The sequence below is a fragment of the Acomys minous genome (genome assembly GCF_964271855.1).
Source record: "Acomys minous genome assembly, chromosome: 8".
NCBI classification, from domain to species: domain Eukaryota; kingdom Metazoa; phylum Chordata; class Mammalia; order Rodentia; family Muridae; genus Acomys; species Acomys minous.
The window spans coordinates 31,342,559-31,364,385 of NC_140489.1; the positions used below are offsets into that span (position 1 = coordinate 31,342,559).

Below are 21,827 nucleotides of genomic sequence, written 5' to 3' on the forward strand. Positions count from 1 at the left end.
GCAATCCGCCTGCCTCTGCCTCCCGAGTGCTGGGATTAAAGGCATCCTCCACCATGCCTTTAATAGGTTCTTGACTACACAGGAGTCAGCTCCTAGCAGAGGACAGCCAGGAGGTGAGGCAGAGCCTCCAGCGCTTCCACAGTCTCTTTCTGTATTAGACCAGGGCCTGGCTGTGACAAGGAGTGGGAGATGAGGGGCAAGTTCCAAGCTGAGAGTGTAAATGTGGGGTGCTGTCCTCAGAAACAATCCTCCCAGACGACAGTGGAGGTTTTGGGCAGGGCCTAGGCAGACATGGACATGGGATGGACAAGGATCTTCTGAACTGTCACTACTCCAAGGAGCTCTGCCCCAATGTCCAAGTCATTGCCACCATAGAGACTGCAGCCCAAGAACAGAGCAGACGAGTCTTCCAGTGTGGCTCCCAATCTGAGATGAAACTGGAGAGCGCGAGCTCGGATCCAACAGGAACCCTTTTGCTTCTAAATGCTCATAAGTAGCTGAGCACTATGTGCAAAGCACGCACACCATGTAAACATGCCCTATGGGTCTAACTCAGTCTGTGTACCTCTAGTTTGTGGCCTTAGGAGGGGATGCCCACACAGGCCTCTTCTGTACCTATTGTCCCATGGCTTAGGAAGTATTTGCAACCTCCCCTGTAGACAGAAGTTGAGATGCAGGAATATGCCCAGGTCATCCACATCTGATCTGGTAGGGCAGAGACCTGGCGTGGTCTGCATGCTTAACCAGCCTGCCCTCTTTCCTTGCCATCATCTCCCCAGGGACAGTTAGCATGGAGCAGAGCATCCCAAATGGCCTGCAGGGATCCATTTCCCCAGGGACAGTTAGGACTGAGCAGCCCAAATGGCCTGCAGGGGTCCTGAGACTGCACTTGAAAGGAAATTTTAGTACTACCATGCCAGCCTACCTAAGGGCAGATTTCCCTACCCCTCCCACTGTCCCTGATGCTCCACCTCCAGTCAGACCTGTGTTTGCTGGGAGGGCTGACTGCAATGGAGCTCAGGACTAGAAGATTTTACAGGGCCCTCTCAAGTCTCCAGGCCCTGCCTCGGCCAGGTGTTTTCTTGCAGGGAGCCTGCAGCACAGCCTCTGTCTCTTCTCCCTGAGGCAGGCCAGTGGGTTGCAGCTGCGGCAGATGTTCTTGGGCGGGCTGGCTGGCCCTCATTCTGTGGAAGCCAATAGCCCAAGCAGCCCAGGGAATTCTGGGCTAATGCTCAACTCTGGCATGGTCCTCTTTTGCTAACCCCTCCAGTCCAGGTCCCTGTGACAGATGCTGGGAACATATGCTGTGAATTAATTCGCTCCAGCACAGCCGCAGAGGACCGGCCTCCTTCTCTGTCTGCTCCCGCTACCTTTGCTTGCTGGTTCTCCAAAGCCAAAAGAAAATTTCGGATTTTCCCTCCTCCTTGGTCCTCATACTGTGTCCATTGGACTCCCCTCCACTTACCCACCCCTGCCTCTCCTGGGATCACTGCTGAAGGCACTTGCCTTCTAGAGGGATGAAAAGGAGCCCAGAATCCCCCACTCATAGCTTCTTGTCCCCAGATAGATTATGTCCCAATTTTCCTGGAATGGACGCATCAATTCCTTTTCATAGGGAATTTCCCTCTCTCTCTCTTTGAGGGGCCAGAGTCTCTCCATTCTGCTAGTCTTTTCCTTACCTCTAACTCAGATCACTCCCACTGCAGTGATTCCACGGATAGAAACAAGCAGCTAAACTTTGAGAGCACATTTTAAGTTTTTCCTCTAAGGCGGGGGTGGGGTGGGGTGGGGTGGGGTGTTGGTAGCCTTTTCCTGGGAAGGACTAAATAGTTGAAGCCTTATAGGCTGGATGCTCTGTGCTGCGGCTGAGTTCTCCTCACTTGGCCCTGAAACAGCCACAGAGCACGTGTTAGCACCTGGCTGTGTTCAGGCACAGCTTTACAGAGTTAGTGATATGCTGGCTTTGGACAATGGCTGGGGCTTTCTGAGCCCTACTTAAGGAAACCAGTGTGCTCGGTTCAGAGTTCCCCTCTTGCCCTACGCTTTGGAGCAAGCCTAGGGATTCTGGGAAGGAGCGCTCCTACTTCCTTCTCTGCTACATCATTAACATCTCAGATCAGGGCCAGACCTTTGGCTGTGTGCTCCTGGAAGAACGAGGCGCTGCACAGGAAAGCAAACATGTCTGGCTCAGATGGAAAGCACTTCTAGACTGGAAACATGTTCCCACAAACAAGGATGAGCTGCTGAGAGGAAAAAGAAAGAGAAGGAGAACGTGCCTCCTGAAGATGCCAACAGGCACCTTCAGAGAACTTGTGGAGATTTGAAAAAACTAAGAACTTAAGACGGATACCCTAAAGCACTAAGATGACAAAAGTGACAGACACACAGAGCAGGACAGCCAAGGAACAGCACTGCAGCGATATGCCCCACTCCCCAAATTTACTAAAATTCCTGAATCAAACACTTTTTTTTTTCCGAGACAGGGTCTTTCTCTGTAGCCTTGGCTGTCTGGGCCTCACTTTGTAGACCAGGTTAGCCTCGACCTCACAGCGATCCGCCTGCCTCTGCCTCCCGAATGCTGGGATTAAAGGCGTGTGCCACCATGCCCGGCTTCAAACACTTTCAATAACACCTTTGTACAGACATCTCCAGTCCAGTGTGCCCACAGGTCCCACCAACCACTGGGCAGACGTCTTCATCCATAAGGCCCTCATTGTTATCAGTAGCATATTTTAGTTTGTCTCTGGAGCATGGAGTTGAAAAGCCTTGGAGGTTCCTGGGGGGTCACTAAAGACAACTGCCAGCCGGTAGCCATCAGCTTCCAGAGACAGCGAGTCCCCCAGTTCCAGCTGCAGACCTGCCCACACAGAGTCCTCACTGGCATTCTTCATAGAGAACTGCGAATTCCAGGGAGTGTTCTGCCATGAAAAGCTCTTACAAACATTCTTTCCACCAAGCCCACTGGGCACACCTGGCCGGCTTAGGATCTGACAGTCACCTCCCGACCTCTGGCACATGACAGAAAGAGCCCGTTGTTCCTGTCTCACACAGCAAGACTCTCTCTGCTTCACTAGGCTGAGGATGCTTGAGACACCCAGAGGCCTTGGGTACACAGAAGCAGAACATACCATCTCCCCTGATTGGCTTGACCTTTACACCCTGACCTCTAATACCCTCAGTGAGGTCAGGCCCATCCTAGCCTCCTGTCTGGGAAGGGCTGCTCTACTGGACCCAGTCTTAGTCTCTCCATAAATTCCTTCAGATCTTTGAGCAAATGTGACAGCAAAGATGAAGCCTCTCCCACTCACACATCGTTTATTTATTTATTTTTTTTTATTTTAGGGACAGGTATGCCAGCCTGGCATTAAACTTGCCATGAAGCTGAATCTGACCTTGAACTTCTGATAATTATCCTGTCGCTGCCACCCCCTCAGCAGAAAGATTACAGCTGTGTGCCAACATGGCTAGTTTCTGTGGTGCTGGGGATGAACCCAGAGCTTTGTACATGCTAGGCAAGCACTCTACCAGGTGAGCCACACCCCCCAGATGGGCCACCCCATTTTAAATGCCAATGTCTGGGCCTCATGGGCTCAGGCACTGGGAAGGATCCATGCCACAAGCCTGCAGGCACTTCAGAATGAGAAGAGATGCCCGCTCTGGGGCTAGGGGAAGTGGCAGAACATTCTAGAAAAGGTTGGATTCTGCCCATTCATTACATTAGATTACTTTTGCAAGCTGAAGGCAACATGGGTGCCATGCATGTGGTGGCATAAGCTTCTGCATACCAACACTGTCACTCAATACTTGGTGACCTTCTGTCACATGGGCGAAGCATGTTTCAGCTGGGGGACAGAACACTGGGGGACTGCATGTGCTGAGAGACCCACAGCTAGCACACTTGAGCACTCAGTGTGTGTTGGAACTTGCTACTGTTGTTGGGAGAAAAAAGGAGCCAAGCCCTAGCCACTAGCGAGGGGCCAGCCAAAGACCTCCAAGGTTGTTAAGAGCCTGAAGGCCACCATGGAGTTTGCTAGTAATTAAGGGACTAGAATGCAGCCTTTGTCCTTTGGGTTTCAGAAGGATGTAGGCTCAAGAAAAACCAGCCTGGATGAAAACTTCTTAGTGGCCGTGGGAATTATTCCAAAGAAGGCCTGTGTGGTGTGACTCTGAAACAGGAGGCAACAGGACCCCAAAGCCGCTAAGTCCCTGAGTTTATAATTAACCGACAAGCATCCACTCTGCTGCCGAAAACTGGAGCCCAACAGCTCACCAGGGAAGGGCACTGCAGTAACACAAAAATGACCCCCCAGTGGGTTTTTGATGTGTTGCGCCTCTTTGTTTTTCTGAATTTTAATGAAGGGCTTTCCAAGCAGGAAGGCTCAGCGCTGAGCTTCCCCACTCAGTGGCCAGAGAATGGGCCCTGGCCAGCTTTTGCAGCAACCTTCCTGGGCCTGGATGGCCAGCACAGGTAGCAGAGAAAGGCTCCCCCTGGCCCCAACAAGATGTTTTGGGAGAAAAAGAAAAAAAACAAAAAAATGGGAGGCTGTTTAGGAAGTGGGTGGGGCTTTTGTGGTGAAGCTGGAGCACAGAGCAGGCCAGCAGTGCTGTGCCCAGAAAGTCGGAGGCTCCTGAATGCAGGGGTGAGAAGCGGGAGGCCAGGCTCCCTAAGAGATGCTTCTGTGGTTTCCTAGGGGTGCCAGGGGGGAGCCTCCCATTTGAACCAGCAGGAGGCTTGGGGATCCTCAGGAAAAAGGAAGAGTGATGTCTCACCAGCCACCCATCCTGCCAAAGTCCTCTCTTCATATCCGGACCCTTAGCACCACCTGCTTGCTGCTCTGGGAGGGCAACGTGAGGCTGGTGCACACTAGTACACCTGATAGCCCCAAAGGGCCACAGCGACAAAGGCGCCACACCTACTCCTCGGGACTCAGGCAGTGTATAGGTGCCATACTCCAGAGAGCTGCTGAGGGCTCCTGAGAAGTGGTAACTGCTCCTAGGGACAGCTCTTCTGTCCTTCAACTAGGTAGAGTCCGGAGTCCATATCTGATTGTTTAAGAGTCACTTTCCTGACACACAGGGCATCATGTATATAAATCCAGCACTTGGGAAACTGAGGTACGAGGACCAGAAGCTCACGGGGAGTCTGGGCTATGGAACAAGGCCTGTTGTTTTGTCACTCCTGAGTCTAAGAGGGTGCTGAACAGAATGGAAGAAACGCTCACAGAATAAAACCATTTATTGAACTGGAATGCTCCAATGTGGTCTACTGAAAATAAATATTTTATTACAAAACATTCTGTATTAAAAATTCTAAGTTGCCTGCAAGCTCCCTTGGTTTTAGACTTCTTGCATTTGCTCAGATGCACAGTGAGGCCCCTGGGTCAGGTGGGCCTGGATGGTCCCACAGGCTCCTCCTTCTCCCGCAGCAGGTCCCACTCTGTGAGGAGCTCTGAGGACACCTCGGTGTACAGATGGTCCCAGTCCCAGCCTACGTCATCCTGCCAAGATGAAGCTTGTTAGGTATAAGACAGAGAATGCCCCCCCCCATCTGGGGCCTAAGCTGGGGAGCTCATTGGCTCAAGGAGCACGGAGGCACAGGGCGGGGCAAGTACTGTACCTCACGCACTTCATGCTCAGGCGCCAGCACTTTGGTGAGGAGCTTCAGGTCAATTTCTCCATCCTGCGAATGCACAGAAAGCCAAGCTGGACCCTGGGGGTCTTCAGCATCGCTTTTACAGAATAAGAAGAGGGGCTTGCATATGGTGGGACTCCCCAAACTGAGACCCCAGGAAAGCCTGAGTGACAGGCGTGGCCCCTGGGAGAGGACGGGAGGTTGTGGCTTCCTTTACACTGCGCTCCCTGGGGAGCATGTTCACTGGGTAGATGACATCAGGGAGGCCATCAGATGGCCACCATGTGCCAAGAGTGTGGCCAGAGCAGCTGAGAGTCCAAGCGTGTTGTGAGATGGCCAGGGATGTCACCTCCAGCATTTCCAGGCAGCCCCGGGGATGTGGAGGAAGTGTGTACAGCTCTGGAGGAAGTGAGGACTTGCCCCATCCAGGTTCCTGGAGCTGGTCCCTCTGGGCACAAGTGGGTCCACTTACCAAAGTCTGAAAGGCCGAGTACTTCATGAGGTCATTGTCCAGGTCACGGTAGGTCATCACTCGGTTCACCTGGATGCTGAAGGAAAGGGAGTCAAAGAGCTACAGGCCGAATTGGCTCCAGAGCTCCTGAGTGAGCACTCTGTCTAGAACCTTCTGTACAGAGCAGAATGAAACCCCTTGTCAGAAAGAACAGCCAAGCCTGTTGCATATGGCATTTGGCGTGTGCCAACATGTGTGTGTGTTCTGGGATCCCTCACCAACTCCACACCTGGCTTTACCTACCTCGGAGGGGACGCCACCTGCAGCACGAAGTCCTCTTCCTGAACCTCTTCCAGATCCGGGATCACAGGGATATCTGCAAGGAGAGGCGGAGGCGCCGCTGTCCACAGCATGACCAGGGCTCGCCTTGTTTCTCCACTGACTGCCTAGGCAGCTTCTCCATGCCGGCCCTGGCGCTGTGTGCTGTGGTTTCACAAACACTCAGCCACAGCCAAACATGGAGCCTTCATGCATTTCTGAGTCACAGGCCGTATCCTAGAATGCACCGAAGGACAGCCTGCTGACAGGCTCGGGTACTTGCGTCTTACGTGGAGTTTTCTTCAGTGACTGAAGTAGTCACCAGGGAAGGGGCCTGGCGGATCTCCGTGAAGGAATGGAATGAACGAGAAGAAATCCCCAGCCCTTGAGAACAGCTTCTATGAGGGCAGATGAGAGCGGGACCAATGGGCTCAGCATGGTCAGAGACAGAAAGGACCACGTGTGGTGTCACAAGCAGAAGTGACCCCCATTTATGATGGAGAGCTACACACTCACCATCTCCAGAGAGCAGGGGTCCCAGTGGCGTGCTTAGCTCTGGAGGACACTTTCCTCCAGTCACAGAACCTGGCTTCTGACACCACTGTGACACAGTTTTTTGTTTTATTTATTTTTTGTTTTGTTTTGGTTTTTTGAGACAGGGTTTCTCTCTGTAATAGCCCTGCCTGTCCTGAATTCACTTTGTAGACCAGGCTGGCTTCAAACTCAAAAGTGCGGGATTAAAGGCATGTGCCACCACACCCGGCTATCTGTGACATAGTTTAATGGTCCCCCTTCTCTAGTGGCCCCAGGAGGTTTTCCTTCTCTGAACTCTCCAGACTTACTACAGACATGTACACAGACAGGAGACGCCTCCTTGTTTGGTCTAACAGTGTCACACAAATAGGAGAGATGGGCCTGTCCCTTCATTAGGGCAACCTGCTTAAGTTGCCAAAGAGTGTCTAGAGAGAGAAAGATACATTTCCTCCAAATGACGATCACTGGCTGGTCTGGGGGTTTTGTTTTAACTGATCAAGGCAAAGAAAAAAAGAAGTAGGGCAAGAAAAAAGGCTGCAGCTGGGCACAGTGGTGCACACCTGTAATCCCAGCACTCAGGGAGGCAGAGGCAGGTGGATCTCTGTGAGTTCGAGGCCAGCCTGGTCTATAAAGTGAGTCCAGGACAGCCAACACTACATAGAGAAACCCTATCTAAAAAACTAACTAAATAAATAAATAAATACCAAAAGAAAAGGAGAAGAAGGAGGAGGAGGAAGAAGAGGAGGAAGGGGAGGAAGGGAGGAGGAAGAGAAGGAGGAGGGAGAGGAGGAGGAAGACTGCAAGGAGTGAGGCAGTCCTGGGAACCTAAACGAACTGCAGATATACAATGAAGAAAAACATCCCAGAGGGAAGGCTAGTGCTCCCATGGGCTAGGTGTAATTTTATTTCCAACAGGGGCACAAAGTCATTCCAAGAGCAGCTGGGAAGATTCCTGCCACTTCCAGGCTAGTCACTGTTTCGACGTGACTGCTCTAGTCAAGCTAAGCCAGAGTGCGTACATGTCTCTATTAGTACTTCGGACTGCAGTCTTCAGCCTCATCGTGCCAGTGAGAGTAAAGGAGAGTGAGCAGGGGAGAGGGGAGACCCAGAAAAGAAAACAGAGGCAAAGACACGTAGACAAGTAGAGAAGAGGAACTGGGAAGAAGACTGAAGTAGAGAAAAACTGCCTTGGGAAAGAAACAAGAGACACATATGCCGGCCCCCAAATATTGAGCCACATGCAGCAAGTCCTGCATCTCAGCGGTTCTTCTGGGCTTAGATATTCTCTCTCTCTCTCTCTCTCTCTCTCTCTCTCTCTCTCTCTCTCTCTCTCTCTCTCTCTCTCTCTCTCTGCCCTATTGAGAACGCAAGGCGTGCTATTCCCTCAGATTCCATGTCTAATGCTAATAGAAATTTAGATTCTTTCTTTATTCTGCCTCGATCGATACAGCATGGGGGTGGGGCTCCCTGGCTCAGGCTGCACAGCCCCGGCAGAGGGACAGGGAAGCTGGCTGTGCCCTGTGCCATCCGCAGAGTGACAGTTGTAGAGTGAGCCAGTCAGCAGCTCACTGTTGGCTCTCCTTGGCTGTGGAGTCCAGCCTGAGATGAATATTCAGGAGTTGCTGAGGAAACGGCCCATGCTGAGTGAGAGCTCAGGACAGGGTCTTCCCCAAACCCCCTTTCCCTCCACAACTTCAGCATTTGGACCCTGTCAACTCAGCCCGGCATCTTCAAACTCTGAGGAATTGCACTTCTGCTCAGCATTCTCTGTCACTCCCCATGGGCTTTCCTGTTGGGCCACAGTCCCCTCCTCCAAATGTGCACAAGGGAGTGTGGGGCCTGCCCATCTGTGACAGATCAGAGGTCAGCGCAGGCCTTGGCAAAAGGCCGCTCAGAGTGGCACTGGTGGGGATGGCCACACAGTGGGACTTCTCTCTAATTGGAAGCCTGGTGCCCAGTAGAACCCGGTGAACCGCCTGAGTGGGACAGAGCCAGCGATGACAGCCAGGCCAAGACAAGATGGACCATTCCGGTGCAGTGACAGCTTGAGCTATCAGAGCAGAGGCAGGCCATCCAATTCCCGGCTCCCAGTGGAACAGGTGGCTGTGAAGCAGGTTTTGGGCAAACTTCAAAGAACTGCACATTTTTAGAGTTTTGGATTTACAGTTATAGACAAGTGCTTGCTTTTGTGTCCAGAGGATGCCCTGGGAAACTGGCTTTTACTTTCCTTCTCTTCCTCCAAGCTGAGCCCCTGTCTCATATACCATGAACAAAGCTAGAGAGAAAGAGAGGGAGAGAGGGAGGGAGAGGAGAAGAGGAGGAAAAGGAGAGAGGGTGGGAGGGAAGGAGGAAAGAACGGAGAGATTAAAGAGGTTGAGAGAATATAGACTTCAGGAATTTGCTTCTTCAGGGCTGCAGAGATGGCTCAGGGGATAAAGTACTTGGTGTGCAAGCATGAGACCCGAGGTCAGACCCCCAGCTCCCAGGAGAAAGCTGGGTGTGTCAGCTGTAGCCCGCCCCAAGCAGATCCTTGGAGCTCAGTGTTCACCCAGCTCAGCCAATCAGTGAGCTTGTCTCAAATACATGGAGAGTGATAAAGGACTACACCCAATGTTGACCTCTGGCCTCCATATGCTTGGGCTGCATATGCTCATATATACCCCCACACCCTCCCCCCACACCCTCCCCCCAACACCCTCCAACACACACACACACCCTCCAACACACACACACACACACACACACCCTCCCATACACACAAACACCCTCCAACACACACACACACACACACACCCTCCCATACACACAAACACCCTCCAACACACACACACACACACACACCCTCCCATACACACACACACACACCCTCCCATACACACACACACACACCCTCCCATACACACAAACACCCTCCAACACACACACAGACACACACACACACACCCTCCCATACAAACACCCTCCAACACACACACACCCTCCCATACACACACACACCCTCACATACGCACACACCCTCCCATACACACACACCCTCACATACGCACACACCCTCCCATACACACACACACCCTCCAACACACACACACACCCTCCAACACACACACACACCCTCCAACACACACACACCCTCCCATACACACAAACACCCTCCAACACACACACACACACACCCTCCCATACATACACACACCCTCCAACACACACACACACCCTCCAACACACACACACACACCCTCCAACACACACACACACACACCCTCCCATACAAACACCCTCCAACACACACACACACACATACCCTCCCATACACACTAACACCCTCCAACACACACACACACACACACACACCCTCTCATACACACAAACACCCTCCAACACACACACACACACACCCTCCAATACACACACACCCTCCCATACACACACACACTCTCACATACGCACACACCCTCCCATACACACACACACCCTCCAACACACACACACACCCTCCAACACACACACACACACCCTCCCATACACACAAACACCCTCCAACACACACACACACACACCCTCCCATACATACACACACCCTCCAACACACACACACACCCTCCAACACACACACACACACCCTCCCATACACACAAACACCCTCCAACACACACACACACACACCCTCCCATACACACACACACCCTCACATACACACACACCCTCACATGCATACTCTCATGTACACATGCACACCCTCATGTACACCCTCACACCCTCACATACTCATGCACACCCTCATGTATACACTCACATCCTCGCATACACATTCACGCCCTCACATATACATGCACACTCACACACAAATGACTGGCACACATGGGCTGTAATATGACACCTTCAGAACAGAACACACAGCTCTAGGAGAGGTAAGAGGGAGGAGAGAAGTCAGTTTGGGACTGCTGAGAAGTTACTGTTTTCATCTGTTCTGCAGCACGAAGGCTGTAATGCAGGGCTCCGTGTGTGCCAGGCAAGCTCTCTACCACTGAGCTATAGTGCAAGGCTTGTGCCCTCTGTGCCTGTTTCTTCAGCTATCAAGGGAGGGTCATGACTGCATTTGACCCTTTGGCCACTGTATCAAATGCAGCCTATGAGATGCGGAGCCCCGTGCTAGGTGCGTGAGACCATTACCTCACTGGCAGCATGGACAGAGGCTGTGGCCTTATGCGCACTTCCTCATTCAGCTCTGCCAGGGATGATCAGGTTTTTAGAAGACAGTGTGGAGGTGAAGCAGGAATAGGTACCTGTGTGAGATGAAGCCCTCAGCAGGTGGTAGAGCCAGGCTTCTCTCTCAAACCAAACCAAAGCTAATGCAAGGCATCTCCCCTCCGAAGACGCCTCTCTTACAGTGGCAGGGGGCCAAGAGGCTTCAACAGTAGGACAGCTTTGCCAGGGCTCCCAGATCTAGATAAGCTTAGTGCCCACTGAAGCACCTGTCCCCAGAATGGGAAAAGCATAACTGTCCTCCAGAACCCAGAGACACCACCCCACCATGTCTCACTAAACCAGGGGCAGGAGCCTGGGCATCTTCAGCAGCCAGAGAACCTCGCATCTCTCCTTCCCTGTCTCTGGAACTCATCCTTCATCTCCTTGCTTGGAACTAGGGTTCAGGCAGACTCTCCCCGGCCCTGCATATTCCCTGTCTGTGTTAGCTATCTCAAGCAAGCTGTGCAAGTTACTTCTCTGTCCCACACAGTATCTGTTCAAATTGTGAGAAAGAATGTCTCTTGCTTGTCTAGTCTGATCACTCATCTGTCTACCCACCCACCCATCAACGCGTAGATGTGGGGTACACTGATTGAGCATCCACTGTGTGAACGCATCATGCTGGGTAAAGCCAGTGGCGGCAGCAAGCAAGCGAGACATGGGTCTAGTCTTCATGAGGAACCAGGCGGACAGGGATAATGAGCAGAAACAAAGATCCTACTTACAAGTAAGAACACATACTAGGAAGGAAACTGACTTCATTCTGTGAGAAAGCAATAACGAGACCTAATTGTTTTGTTTTGTTTTTTGAAAGTAAAGTGAAAGTTTTTTGAAAGTACACCGAATGCAGATGCTATAGTGAAGTTTACCACGGGACGGTTTACCTTCCTTCTGCAAAACCGAGTCCTTTCCTCAGAGGTAACCGACTAACGTTTGTATGGATTTATGGAGAAACAGAGCACAGCACAGCACATCCGTCCTTTTAAAGTGCTGTAGTGTTCTGCAGCGTCTGTCCTTCCGGATGTGCAGCTGGGTAGTAGTCTTTCAAAGAGCCATGCAGCATTCTACTGTGTGAATGCTCCATAAAGCATGTAACCCAGCCCAAAAAGGAGCTGGCTTAGACTATGGGGCATGGGGTGAGGATTTAAGGGAGGTCTGTTGGACAGAGCCACTGAGAACTGGAAGAGAAGCAAACTCAAGCTTGGCAGAGACACCGTGAAGGGCACTTGGAGGGGGAGAATACTAGCAACCCGGAAGGTAGGTTGGCGTGGCTGGAGCGTGAGGCCCCAAAGGGACCGGCATGGCTCGGCGGGAGAGCACACATGGTAGCAGGAAGGGAAGGACATGCGCAGCCGGTCAGAAAGCAGGTACTAGGTGCCTGCTGTGTGCACATTATGAAAACTATGTTGGAACAAGCAGGGCAACACTGCCAAGGGAGGCTCTGCATGCAGCCAGTCGCCTACCGGGGGAACCCTAAACCACACAGGCAGAACTAAAAATTCACATTTCGTCCTTTGCATAATCCACTCGTGACCTCAGACAGACCTCATGGTGGTCTGTGCAGAAGCAGAGTAAGTGGAATTTACCCCGTGCTCCCAACACCCTCGATAAATGAGCTGAGGACAAAGCTATGTCCCCAAATAAAGAAGAGCAAAATAAAGGAGGGCTGAGCAGAACTGAACCAACGGATGCCCCTCAAATGCCAAGCCAAACACAGGGAAGGGCTGAGTGCGTTTCCTCTGCATCCCTCCAACTCCATCCTGAGTGCCACCGAGGCCTGAGCTGCAGCAGTAGGATGTATTCTATGGGCCAACCAGCAGTGGCCCTTGGCTCCTTCCTGGTTTTTATACTACCACAGCAAAGGCTTTGCCTTGCTTAGAATCTGCAAGGCCTGCTGGGAAACAATGGGCGAGTGGGGCAAAGGGGCAAAATCAGAGTTGTTCATTTGGACCCACTATGAACCAGCTGGCTCCATCCTGAACCTAGGTCACATGGTTACATTGCTCTTCACTGACCTCCATAGTCTGGAAGCTCCTCATGGTGAATGCACAACAACAGCTCTGAGAATCTGCTTCACAAAGGAAGAGGGGGGAAAAAAGTACCAAATAGTATGCTGCTACCCTGGACCCACACATCCAGCTAAGACCATTGAAATACATTGTGCGTGGGGCTGCACATTCAGCTTTGTAGGTGGAGTCCCTGCAAAGTATCTGCAATACCTAAGTCTGAGCCCAGCAACATAAGTACACATAAAGACAGTATCTATATAAATACAAAAACAATGAATAAATGTACATCCCACAGTACATCAATTATAACTGGTTTCAAAGACGTGAGAAGCTGCCTTTGACCCTTGTATATTTTCACCATGGAGAGTAGCGTCAGACCCAGACACGTCCCGCCTATTCCCAGAGGGGACCTGCTCCCCTCCCACGGCCTGACTATGAAAAGCTCAGCAGCTTCCACTTACGCAGCTGTTTGCATCACCACAGTCTATGATCACTGACCCCATCCCCCCACCCCACCCCGAACCTTGGCCTTTTAAGACAGGGTCTCTCTCTAGCCTGAGCTGGCCTCAAATTCACAGCAATCCTCCTGCTGCAGCCCCCAAAATGTTGAGATTACAGGTCCCAGCCATGACGCCAGCAGAAAGCAATCTTTAAGGGGGACGCTACCTGCCCTGAGCACAGCTTGACTAGCGCACAGGCTTTTTACCTAGAAGGAACAATGCAGGCCCTGTGTGTGGCCTCTGGGTCCTGCCCAGGAGAAGCCGTCTTAGGCTGAGAGCCCTTCCTTCTTAGGGTCTACTGTTTTTTTTGTTTTTTGTTTTGTTTTGTTTTGTTTTTTTCCTGATTTGCTTTTCTTTTAGCAGTGCTGGGGATAAAACCAGGGCCTGTGCACTCACCGCTGAGGTTCATCCTGGCCCCCTGCTGATTTTCTTCCTTGGGGATTTCTATCTTCGTCCAGAGAGGCTTCTACGGAGCAATATAACTCTCTTCTCCAATTCATCCCTTTCTCACCTTGACATCTTCACTTTCCTACGTCCCTTCCAGGGGGTTGTGACAACATCTGTCCCTATCATTTCATCTGCTAACCTCTTGGCAAACTTCTTTTCCACTCTGTGACCTGGCCACTGCAGGGCACTCATGGGCTGTTAGGGTTCATGTCCGCCAAGTTCAACAACCAGTCCACATGAAAGGAATCCAAGCACACTGGGTCAGGGTGCCCCTGTAAGAGCAGTCCGGACAAACCGAATTTGTGCCTGGAGTTAGTACTTGCAAGGGAGAGAAAACAATGGCCATGCTCTTAGTGAATGGTGACCTGAAGGCAGGATCGTTGTGCCTTCTCTCGGTAGCTGAAAACTTTGTTTTACTGAATGCTGTTACCTTCTGCATCACGTATGGGGAATTTTAAGCAGGCAAACGGAAGAAGGTCTGATTGAAGATGAAGTTAAGTGAAAGAAATTGGTCTCATTTAGCACATGACAGGATTCATCTGTGTTCCCAAGTCCACTGAGGTGGCATCATGGGCGTTTCATATTCATGAGCTGCTGCGACACTATGTCCCCTCATTTACAAAGAGCCGTGTTCAGCAAATTCTGTCCCTGTGGACACCCCGTGCATTTCATGGTCTTGTCAGAGAGACATCAAACGCTCCAGTAACCAAATACCAGAAAATGGCTTTAATTAGTGGATCTCAATCGTATAAATAATTTTTTTTCCTAGGTGAAAAAATGGAGAATTTTTTAGAAGGGAAAAGAAAGGGGGAAAGCAGTAGGCAACAGGCTTCAAACAGCCGAAGGAACAAGGAGACAAGGTCTCGGAGGAGTCCTGAGTGGTCCCCTCTACTTTCCGAATCAGGAGTTGAGGTCCCCAGGTCCCTGGCTGGCCTGCTGTCAAAGGCTTGTCCCTTGTGATTTCTACCCCTTAACATAGGGTCCAGGCTGTCCTCAGGACCGGCAGATGAAGCAAAGTGTGCAGAAGCGATGATGGTGGCCGACAAAACCCTAGGACCAGGATTGACTGCAGGCAAGACGGTGGCCGGACACAGAGCCTGGGCAGCCCCCTCCTTCCCCCCTTCCCCGCCCCCCAGCCCCAGGGAAGCCTGTGACAGAAGACAGAGCAGATGCTTCGCCCTACACGGGGAAATGCCATGTGCTCCTGCTAAACCAAAACTCTCCCATGCTGCCGGGAAGGCAGAGCAGATCTTGAGAGGAGGAAGGTCAAAAAAGGCACTCTGGCAAGTATGAGGCTCCTGAGGTGGGCTGTGCCTCCCCATGCCGACTTCCTGGGAGATCCTCAGCAGAGAGGGGGTTTAGTACGGGCACCATGTAAGTCATGGCATTATGTGGTGTACAGAAGACTGACCCTAGTCTATTACCCACAGAGGGGCGGTGCCACGTTTCTGAAGGAGCTCTCAAACACCCAGGTGGAATTTCCTTCATCAGCGTTCCCCTCCTCATAGCCCTGCCCTCAAGACCGCCCAAAGCTCTATAGGAACCAGTGATGACCGCAGGGAGGACCATCAACCAGGACTGAGCTCTGGGATCCATTCCACGGTGGTGCTCATGAGAGACAAGTTAGCTCAAGAGGATTCTCAGATGCAGAGAGCCAGGAGCTTTACGGGACTCAATTCTGAGAAGACCTAAGTGTTGCATGTTGGGATGGCCTCTTGGGACCATCATCCCACTGGTGACTGGCAGCTAAAGAAATGAGAAGCAGGCTCCATGGGGCTTCCTGGCTGTTTTCTCCAGCTTTTATCTGTAGGCCTGCACTGAGGATACAGAGGGAGAAAGGACTTTAAACATAACGGAAAAAAAAAAAAGAGTGGCTTGAAGGAACGGAGACCGAGGGACTCTCGAATGAGGCCCAGGATGAGTGACACAGTGTTAGCGTGGCGGTGAGAGCACCATCGCAGAGGCGCGTTAAAAACCAGGCATATCGGATTCTATTTTATCCTCTTCATGTTCCCCGGAACAAAACAAGACAAAGTACACTGCTTTCATTCCGAATCCTTAGGTTTTGTGTTTTTCCTTATATATATTTATTACAAAAATGCTCCTTTGATCGCTGCCACCCGTGACACCCACATATGGAACGCCTCTGAGCGGGGCTCCCTCCACGCGAGGCCACCGCTGGTGACAGCCAGCTGGTTTTGATCACAACCATTCCGAATCGGATTTTCATAAGATAGATGAGGAGTCTTAGTGCTGCTCTCTCTTATCAGATGAGAAACGGAGGGGGAGGGGAGCCCGGGTCCTGAGGGAACAGCGCAACAATCAAGGGCTGTGTGGTTCTTTCTGTGTCCCTCAGCTGCTGCAATTTTCAAAAAGAGTTTGCCTCGGGCACTTTTAAATGATGGTGTCTCAATTCTGTAATCATCTTTCAAGAGTTTTCCCTTAAAGGGTCTTTTAGGTAAACCTAGTCCGTCAGCCACACTTGTGGACTCAGGAATCAAACTGTCCTCTGGTGGATGTGTATAGGTGAGTCTCTGCGGCCAGTGGCTGCCAGTAAAGTTTCAGGGAGCTGGGGAACCTAACACTAGGAAGAAAAGAGCCACCACTTGGCTAAGTTCGCCACTTGCAAGGGCTAGAGGGCCACTTCCTACTTCCCGGCCAGATTTTGGCCACCTGGAGGGTTAGGGTTAGCCTATCCGAACAAATGTTGATTTGTGTCAAAAGACAAAAAACACTTCTTTCTCTAAGTGAGAGCGAGGTGATACCCATGTCTGACCTCAGACACATAAGCACACCTAGCCCTTTCCGTTTCACCTAGGCAACACCAGGCAGTCAGGCTTAATGAGGAGCGCATGGGCAGTTACCGGCCATCCAAGACCATAACCTGCTGAGGACTGAGGGCAATTGCGGAGCCACGCCTGTCTTACTGCAGAAAACACTGGGCTTTTCCTTTCCACTATCCCTACCATTTGAAGACGATCCGAGGAGCCGGAGCCTCTAGCTCCTGGTAACACACACTCAAGGAGCTTGAGTCTCTCTGTAGAGGTTGCTGTTCCCAGTGAGAAGCTGGCGACACCAGGAGCTTGAGGCTCTCAGGCTACAGCTGCCCACCCCCTCCACAGCTGTGTGGAAGAGGGACTGCATCTGGCTCTGAAAGCTGGAGCACTACTCAGCCACATCTGGACAGCCTCAGAGAACTAAATAGGAGTGCTTCCATCCTGTGCAGATTCTACCTTCTGCCCTCAGGAGGAAGAAGCCAGCAGTGGAGGACACACCCCTTCATCCCATCACGAGTTCAGAGACGTGATTCTCTGTCACAGCCGTCAGCTGAAGGTAATCGTCTATTATGAAGTCACATCCCTCCAGCTATGGTGACACAAGGCTTGTGGCGCTTTCTCAGAGGACGGTTACACAACCTGCTTCTCAAAAACATGCATGCATACAGGGTACAAAGCTTTTGTTCTCACGCCCCCTTCAGTGGGGATGTGCAAGTAAGCTGTGAGTGTGAACAAAGACAGGACCCTAGAGGAGGGTGCTGTTCACTGTGTGATGACATCAACTCTGGTGAGTCTGCTACAGTCTGAAGGTGAAGTGTCCCCACAGGTTCAAAGCTATGAGTACTTGCTCTCTAGCTGGCAGCGCTACTATGAGTCAATGGAGCCTTTAGGAGGCGGTGGTGCCCAGCTGGAGCAAGCAGGTCACTGGGGATGGTCTCTGAAGGGTTGGCATCACGGTGCACCATGATGTGCTTCTGCCACTGGGAAGTGAGCTGCTCCACTGTGTCTCCTCTCCATGATGGCCTGAGACTGTGAGCCAAGATAAATGTTTCCAGCAGATGCTGTGGGCACAGTGGCTCAAAAGTAATGAACGCATCTGGTGCGTCTTGAAACTTCAGGATAGCACCCAGACACAAAGAGCACGCTCCCTCTCCTTCTCCCTCCTCTGGTCTGCCAGTTGCAGCAACACGAGTCTACCATGCACTTCTTGCCATCACTAAGCAGAAACCCTCCCGGGCCCCAAGGCTATGGGACTCATTAGATTGGAATGTCCAAAACCACAAACCCAAACAACCCTTTTCTCTTCATAAGTTCATTATCTTAGGTATTTTATTACAGTAAGGGAATAGCCACTTTCTTTATTGCTGTCACAAAATACCTACAAGAAGCAACTCAGCAAAGAGTTTAACTTGGCTCACAGTTTGAGGGCACACAGTCCACGGTGGCAGGAAAGCTGAGGCAGCAGGAGGTGGCTGGTCAGGCTTAGTATCCATATTTAGGAAGGTGGAGAGAAATGACTGCTGGGGCAGTTGGGATGGATCTCTCCACTGCAATTAGCCTAACCTAGAGTTCCTCACAGCCATGCCCTGAGGTTTGTCTGTGAGGTGATTCTGGACCCTGTCAAGCAGAAGGCCAATGCAGATCATTATCCTGACTAAAAGAAGGTTGTCAAACCTTAAGTATCAATGAGGTCACACAGCCTCATAAGTAAAGAACACTGAAAAACAAGGCTACCAAGTACTCAAAATTCAGCACTTCCTACACACTATGCTAGGCATGCTTTCACCATTGTTACAGCTAAGGTGCTTACCCAGCGGGAATATGCTACAATGGTGTCCCAGCTGTGGCCAGTTACGTCACAGTGTTAGCTTGAAACTAGCCAGTGTGGTACCACAGAACCTTCGTGACTGCCTTTCTTCTTTTGGAGAGCCGGTAGCGAATTTGCCGGTGCCTGTTGTTTACTGACCATGAGACCTGGGTGAGTTATTTAACACTGCAAAGCTTTCACTTCCTCCTCTGTGAGAGGCCAATAATCACCTGCGTGAGTGTGGCTGCGGCTCCACAGGTGAAGCGGTGTTAGCACTGTGTGGACATGAGCTTAATTATCAACGCTCTTTCCTACAAGATTGCTTTGTTTCAAACTTCTTACCCAATCTCCTGTAAACAAAGTAAGGCATGGACCAAAGAAAGGACAGCCTGGTTCTTGGCTCGCTAGCTATGACCACTGGCTGCCATTTACCCACTGTCATCTGCTCAGGCAGGGTAGCTGGGAATGGGGTTGGAAGGTTTATTAACTTTGGACTTAAACTGGTTTATTTAATACAGTATCAGGGGTAATTGTTATTTCTTAACTAAAAGTATGAGCACCATGAAGCTGGGCTTAGGAGGAACCTAGAAAATGCCACCAGCTGCATGAAGTGACAGGAAGGCAGGCGACACAGTACAAATGTTCTCACCGGGCAAGAAAGGAGGTAGGCACCAGGACTCCACTTTATCTGTTCTTAAACAAGTCTTTCCTCTCTCTCGTTCTCTTCATTAAAGCTGTTTAGGTTACTCTGCTGTTTGCAGAAGGGATGAGGATGTGGGAGAAGGGTTAGGTAAGAATGAGACTGGTACCCAAGAGATGCAGAAAAGCCCAGAGATGGAGGTGACTGGCGAGCGCAAGTCGGGGGGTCGGCGGAGAGACAGCCGTCTAGAGATAGTGTATTTCCAATTCAGCTGACAGCACTCACCTCACATCTCTCCCAGTCTCATTGCGTGGCTGTGTTCAGCCACTTTTACCTATTTTCCCTGTTGACATGGATAGAAAATTGAGCAATTACCCCTAAACTCAAAGCTCTCAGATCATCCAGATTGCTACACTTGAAGAATTAAGTCCCCAGTCGCCCCTGGCTAGAAGTGGCTCGACTCGGCTTGTCCTTTAGGAATTAAACACTTTTTGGTTGGCCAGAAGGATTTATTATTCCTAGATTTTAAGGCATTTCACTTCTGTCAAAACTGGACCTCAGGATGTGAAAGAGACAGCCCTCCCCAGAGGGGCTGAGGCACCCACGGCTCGGGACTGCCTTGAGAGGGAGTCACAATGCTAGACTCGACCCTGCACGATGCGGGAAGACAAGGCTTTAACACGGTGGCCTCTTTTATTCCGCTCCTGTTTTCAGAGACTTTCCTTTTTTAAAAGATAAATTAGGGAGCCTCATCACAGATGGTTTTCTAACTTGCATCTTGGTTTGACATAAGTGACTTGAAAGTTGAGTTCATGTTCAATTGTATACCCAGACATAGTTTTAACCTGAATATTCTTTGTGCGTGTGTGTGCGCTGTCATGTGTATGCTTGCATGTCAAGGCTAGAGACATCAGGTATTTCTCCTACCTGCTCACCACCTTATTTTTTGAGAAAGGGTCTCTCACCGAACCTGGAGCTTCCAGGTTTGGTTACACTGGGTAGGAAGCAGCCCAGGAATGCTCCTGTTTCCACTTCCGCAGTGTTGGGATGGTAGGTACACACTGCTGTACCCAGACTTTCCATGTCAGTGCTAATAACACTCAAGTCCGTGTCTGGGTGGCCAGTGCGTCGCCAACGGAGGCCTCGCCCCAGTGGCCCTGAATAGTCTTTGCTCAAGTTAAAGAATTTCCTTTCTCCACCTGTGTACCTCACATTCTGTCTTGAGAGGTGACACATCTTCGCACCTGTTGTCACCTTCTTTGTCTCCCAACCCCTACTGCCCTCTCCTGGCAACTTCTGGTCTTCTGTCAGTTGATGCTGTGAGGTCCCTTCCTTAGACTGCCTTCAACTCCATCACCAGTTCAAGTCCAGCCTCTATTTTTCTAGCTAGCGCCTGCACTCTTTTTTCAGGGGACTGAGCTGTAACCTGTTCCTACTACTACTTCTTTTTTTTTTTTTTTAAGATTTTTAAAAAATGTGCATTGATGTTCTGCCTATATGTGTATCTGTGTGAGGGTACCTGATCCTCTAGAACAGGAGTTACAGACAGTTGTGAGCTGCCATGTGGGTGCTGGAATTGAACCCGGGACTTCTGGAAGAGCAGCCAGTTCTCTTAACTACTGAGCCATCTCACCAGCCCTCTGTTCCTACTTCTTTAGTTGTATGACAGTGTGTTGTGTCCCTGTCCCCCTGCTAGACTGGAAACTGCCTCAAAGGCAAAGACAATGAGCATCTTGTTCACCATCACACCCTGGAGCCCAGCTCACGCGCCACTCAGTGGAGCGATGCAAATGGTTGCTGAGTCAGGGCATCAGGAGTGACCTGTCCAAAGTCACTTTCAGAGACCGGGTCCAGTCCTATGCTATTCCTTTTCAAATGTCATATAACTTTCCAATGGCAGATATCTTATGGCTTTAGGGCAAGGCAAAACCTGGACTTTAAGAATGGATGATGTACAATTTAAAAAATGGAATGTAATATGAAACTGTAAAATTTCAGCATAGCAAAAGAAATCATTGCCAGAGACAAAAGAGAGCCTACAGAATGGGGAAAATCACTGCCAACTACGTACCAGATGAGGAATTAGAATGTGACATATATAAAGAACTTGAAGCATTAAACACCAAATACCCACCAAAGGATAGACCAGCTATTGAACTGAACAGGAAGCTTGCAAAAGAAATGCCAATAAATATTTGAAAAGTGTTCAGTATCCTCAGCCGTTAGAACTGCTTTGAGATTCCATTTCACCCTAGTCCGAATGAGCATCATCAAGAAAGACAATAACAACAAACGCTGAGGCTGTGGGCAAAGGACGCTGGTGGGAAAGGACAGTGGAGGAGCTGCTGTGGACTCAGTGTGGAAGTTCCTCAAAGAAACCAGAAACAGAGCTAGAGCCGTCTGAGGAACACACGGGAAGGACACTAATCCAGTGTACCATGGAGATCCTTCAACCACATCCATGACT

The 21,827-nt window shown here is 50.7% G+C and overlaps 1 protein-coding gene across 1 annotated transcript in view; it reads right to left on the bottom strand.

Moving 5' to 3' along the window:
- Positions 1-5,218: 5,218 nt before the first annotated feature.
- IFT43 (intraflagellar transport 43) overlaps positions 5,219-21,827 on the bottom strand; it is a 74,290-nt gene continuing 57,681 nt past the window's right edge. Inside the window, exons 6-9 of the mRNA XM_084792685.1 lie at positions 6,387-6,459; positions 6,105-6,180; positions 5,618-5,680; positions 5,219-5,498 (exon numbers count right to left, since the gene is read on the bottom strand). Coding sequence (XP_084648811.1) covers positions 5,382-5,498; positions 5,618-5,680; positions 6,105-6,180; positions 6,387-6,459 — 329 coding nt within the window. The 3' untranslated portion in view covers positions 5,219-5,381. The remainder of the gene's footprint in view (positions 5,499-5,617; positions 5,681-6,104; positions 6,181-6,386; positions 6,460-21,827) is intronic.